At 35.1% G+C, this 4,622-nt stretch overlaps 1 protein-coding gene across 1 annotated transcript; it reads left to right on the plus strand.

Annotated features, from left to right (window-relative positions):
• Positions 1-3,386: 3,386 nt before the first annotated feature.
• LOC126672341 (uncharacterized) lies at positions 3,387-4,216 on the plus strand. The gene is made up of 3 exons (XM_050366287.1): positions 3,387-3,696; positions 3,804-3,913; positions 4,040-4,216. Exons 1-3 carry the CDS (start codon positions 3,387-3,389, stop codon positions 4,214-4,216), a joined length of 597 nt encoding a protein of 198 aa, XP_050222244.1.
• Positions 4,217-4,622: the final 406 nt, after the last annotated feature.

The raw sequence follows: 4,622 nt of genomic DNA on the forward strand, positions 1-4,622 counted from the left end.
CTCGAGACCCACTTCTGTTTAGTAAAGAGATAATACTATTTGGACGATGTGATTTGATATGAGTATGAATGTTTTGAACATAAATGGAATAAGTACCACGTTTCAGGAATAAGATTAGGGTTTCGACGGATCAATTCCTTGAAATATGTATTATATGTTCATATATATTGGTTTTGTTTTTACAATGCGATGTTGATTTTGAGTATTCCCATTATTGATGTATATTCACTCACCGTTAGCTGACCACCACCCCCCCCCCACAGTGTTTTGAATCTGGTTATTCCATTCTTATTCCGAAAGTCTATAATGGTTTTGAAAATATGATCGGAAGTAAGTTTTACTTCGTAGCGGTGCAGTAGTCAGTGGACGTCTTTGTATAGATAATGTTTTGATTTCAAACGGTTTTGGCTGTTAAACTCTGATATAATATATATATATATATGGAAAGGTTTATAAAACCTTGTTTTATCTATTTGAATTTTATACCAATTACCTATGAGTGGAATTGGATTTTGTTATGATATGATTTGGTTTGAAACATGGCACTGCTGAATGTGATGTATCGCATTTAAAGTCCCTGGTTTCTAAGATTTGTTCCGCATTGGTTTTCAGAAAGAGATATGGTATTTTGATATAAATGTAATTGCTTAAAGAAGTTCTTTGAAAACGTTTTTAATATGATTTGTTCTCGTTTCCGCCAAAAATTTATAGTGAGTTTTAGGCTTGTTACGGGTTTCGGTGCCACCACACCCATTTTCTAGCGCCGGTCTCGACTCAAGATTTTGGGTCGTGACACTGCTAGTGTTTATCCGCAGGTCTCAAACGGTTTTTCTTGGCACAAACAATAGATATTTAAAAACCCCACAATACTTTGAAAAAACAAATTGAGCATAAAACACGATGAAAAACCAATCCAAAAACCCTAACCCTAGCCAAAACCCTTCTTCATCCCTACCATTCCACAATAATTATCCATTTTACCAATCCAACCCTAAACCTTCATCCATCATTGCACCGGTTTTCTATTTTGAAAACTTCCCAGAATTATGGTTTTACACGGATCTTCAAAGAGCGTTTTTAAAATTTGGAGTTATTGGCTGTGTCACTACAGCTCAGAAATTGAATAAGAGGAATCACAGGTTGGTTTTTCTGCATATGCAGGGGTTAAATGATGTCAATTATATTCTTTCCCAATTGAATATGGTGATCATAGGCACATTCAGGATTAGGGCTTACTTGGCAAGATCTCTGGATCCTTCATTTTCTGGTTATTCTTCTCAACATGCTACCATTCACGCTGATGGAGTGCGCAGGTCTTCAAGTGGCTTTGATCAAGCTCCTAAGGTTTTTAAACCTTCAATCACAGATGCTCCATCATATTCACATGTTCTAGTGGATAATCCAATTATTTATAATTCTTTGCCGAATTGATGGATGCTTATTCAGATTGTGTTATCTGTAAGGTAACGGAGGAAGCATATTTTTTTTAATGCGGGGGATTTTATACGAGGAAAAGGTATCTCTTTTGCTATCTCTTCTTTCCTTGGAGGATGATTTATCATGTTCAATTTTGATGTGTAACTCAGAAGTAGAACTTAATGAATTTGAAGGCTTCTTTGACTAGATTTTTTTATGGACAACAGACTTTTCAGTAAAGTAAAGATACGTATGGATTAAAATATTTGGGGTCCCTTTAGATTTTTTTTTAGGAAAGTGGGTAACAATTTTGGCTCCTTTATTTCAGGTCATCCGATGGTTTTTCCGAAAGAGAGAATGGACTGTGCCTCAGTTTTGATCTCTATTGGAATGGACAGAACTGATTCTACTTTGCCTATTTTGATTGTTGGAGCAGAGATGACTCTTCATGTTCAACAATCAAATTTTCATGTTCTGTTAGCAGATTATATGGAGGAATCCTCTATTCTAGTTTCACAAAATACTTCAATGGCTGCTCATGTGCCAGGTAGTTTTCATACTCCTCTAAAAATCTTATCGGATTCAGATAGTCCCTCGATCAATTCAATCAATTCGAAAGCCACCTTTCCGGTTATCGATTCTCCATTAATTACCCAGAGAAGGAAAATAAAAGCTATCAGTACGCAGGGGATTATTTATACTCTGTTAGCTTCACTCTCAGCTGCAACTTCTTCTCTACAGCCGGATCATATAGAACATCATAACAAGGTTTTATCTCTGCCTTCATTAAATTATGAAATGGATGATATGGTGTCAGTTTCAAAATTGGAGCATACTTGGCGTACTGGATTGCAACTAGGAGTTTTTTCAGTAGTTAATAAGGATGATATTATTAATCTGTTGTATAATCGTTTTTTCAAGGAGGCCAAGAATAAATCTTGAGGGATTTATTCTTTTCCAGGTTAATATTCTCTCATGAATAATACATTTAACTGTATTTCTTGGAATTATTGTGGGAGTTTGTCTTTCTCTAGGAAGCACCGAATTGTTCGTTCTATGGTTCTTAGAAACAACTTATCAATTTTAGGTCTTATTGAAACTAAGCAAGAGTTTTTTGATAATTTTTCTATCCGTAGGCTTTGGCCTAATCTGGATTTTGATTATTGTTTTTCTTCTTCTATTGGTACTTCTGGGGTTTGGTGTGTATATGGAATAAGGCTTTGATTATTCCTTTTAATATTTCCAAAGGTAGTAGGTGGATCTGCTTGGATTTCATATGGCATTCTTCTCACATAAGATTTATTCTTATTTATGCTAGTAATTGTCCTAGCGAAAGGGCTCTTTTTTAGGATGAAATTAGCTGTCTATTTGTTGATGATAATGAGGTTCTTATGCCGTCAGAAAGACTGAACTGTAGCAGATTTTTTACTTCGATGCATCAGTTTTCTGAATATATTTCTGGTTTCGAATTTGCTAGAGTGCCTTCTGCAGGATCAGTTCTTTACCTGGAAAAACTCGTTTCTAAATCAAAGTTGGATAGACGTTTTCTTTTGGGGAATTTTGCAACTATTTGGCCGAATTATTTCCTCTCTGCTCTTCCTAGGAGCTTTTCGGATCATCTACCTCTTTTGTTTCGTTCAGAGGTTATTATCAACTGGGGCCCTAAACCGTTCAAGTCGATAAATGCCTTGTCAGATCATCTTGATTTTTCTACCCTTGTGTCTGATTCTTGTACTTTGATTTGTACTAAGATTCACTCAGGTTCGAAACTTCATGAGATGAGAGTTTTGATTAAGGCTTGGAACAATTCGGTTTTTGGAAATTTGAATAGCAAACAGGTCTTGAGGCTTGAGGCTTCTTCAGATTTTGTTGATCTTTAAGATGCAAACAGGTCATCCCTTTCATCCCTTTATTCTGAAAGCTTTATTATTTTCAAATAACTTGAATCTTTATGGCATCAAAAATCTAGGATGAATTGGAATTTGTTTGGGGATAGGAATACAAAAATCTTTCATTCTATTGCTTCTGTTCACTCCAGGAACAATTTGATTACTAAAACTATGATTAATAATGTCAGTTATAAATCCCTATTTGATATCAAGGAGCATATTTTTCTTTTTTATAAAGATTTGTATAAAAAGAATCAGCAGATCACGTATTCTCTGGAGGCTTTGGATTTGTGTCGTTTGTCTGATTCTCAAGCAGCCTCACTTTCTGCTGGGTTTTCAAAAGAGGAAATTTGTTTGACAGTCTTGGGTAATGATAATAATAAAACTCCAGGTCCGGATGGCTTTAATTATTTTTTTTATAAGAAGGCTTGGAACGCTATGAAGTCGGATATCATAGGCATTTTTGAGAATTTTCACAGGACAGTTATTTTCCTTCAGGTATTAACACGGCTTTTCTGGTGCTTATTCCTAAAGTTATAGGGGAAGATAATATATCTGATTTCCGACCTATTAGTATGATTAATGGTATTTTCAAATTGATTTCCAAGGTGTTAGCTAATAGACTTTCACCTCTGCTTCCTCTGATTATTTTGGAAAATTAATTTTGTTTTATTAAAGGTCGATGACTGTCACATGATTGCTACTGAGGTTATTCACTTAGTTTCTAAACGTAGAGATTCAATTTGTCTTCTCAAATTGGATTTCAAAAAACTTTTGATAGTATTTCCAGGGACTTTATTTTGAAGATGTTATCCAGATTGAATTTTTATGATACTTGGATTAAGTGGATGTCATCTTTCTTTAACTCTTCTCAGCTTTCGGTTCTTGTTAATAGTAGTCCAACTAATTAGAATTTTTGGATGGGCAAATGAACTGCTCCATCAGTCACTTTCCTATCACTTATCTCGGTCTTTCGCTCTTAGTTAAACCTATCCGTGCTACCTCCTGGAATCCTATAGTTGATAATTTTTGGTCTCAGTTGGCAATGTGGAAGGGCAATCTTCTTTCTCCTGCAGGTAGATTAATTTTGATCAAGTCCTTTTTAAGTAGTCTTCCTGTTTATTTCATGTGCTCTCTAGTTATTCCGCAATCAATTGTTTTGACTTTAGATCGTTGCATGAAGAGATTTCTTTGGTGTTGTTCGCCGAAGGGCAAAGGTATTTGTAAAGTTTCGTGGGATAAGGTTTGCCTTCCTTTTGATAGAGGTGGTTTAAATTTGATTCCGTTCCGTTTTAAGAATCAAAGTTTATTGTTGAA

Source organism: Mercurialis annua, linkage group LG3 (genome assembly GCF_937616625.2).
Source record: "Mercurialis annua linkage group LG3, ddMerAnnu1.2, whole genome shotgun sequence".
Lineage (NCBI taxonomy): Eukaryota > Viridiplantae > Streptophyta > Magnoliopsida > Malpighiales > Euphorbiaceae > Mercurialis > Mercurialis annua.

What these genes read in the sequence shown, in the direction of transcription:
- LOC126672341 (XM_050366287.1), top strand. Translation starts at nt 3,387, where the DNA reads ATGAATTGGAATTTGTTTGGGGATAGGAATACAAAAATCTTTCATTCT. An exon ending in TGATAATAATAAAACTCCAG is followed by an intron (nt 3,697 to 3,803) that starts GTCCGGATGGCT and finishes ATTTTCCTTCAG; the next exon opens with GTATTAACACGGCTTTTCTG. An exon ending in TTTTCAAATTGATTTCCAAG is followed by an intron (nt 3,914 to 4,039) that starts GTGTTAGCTAAT and finishes TTCTAAACGTAG; the next exon opens with AGATTCAATTTGTCTTCTCA.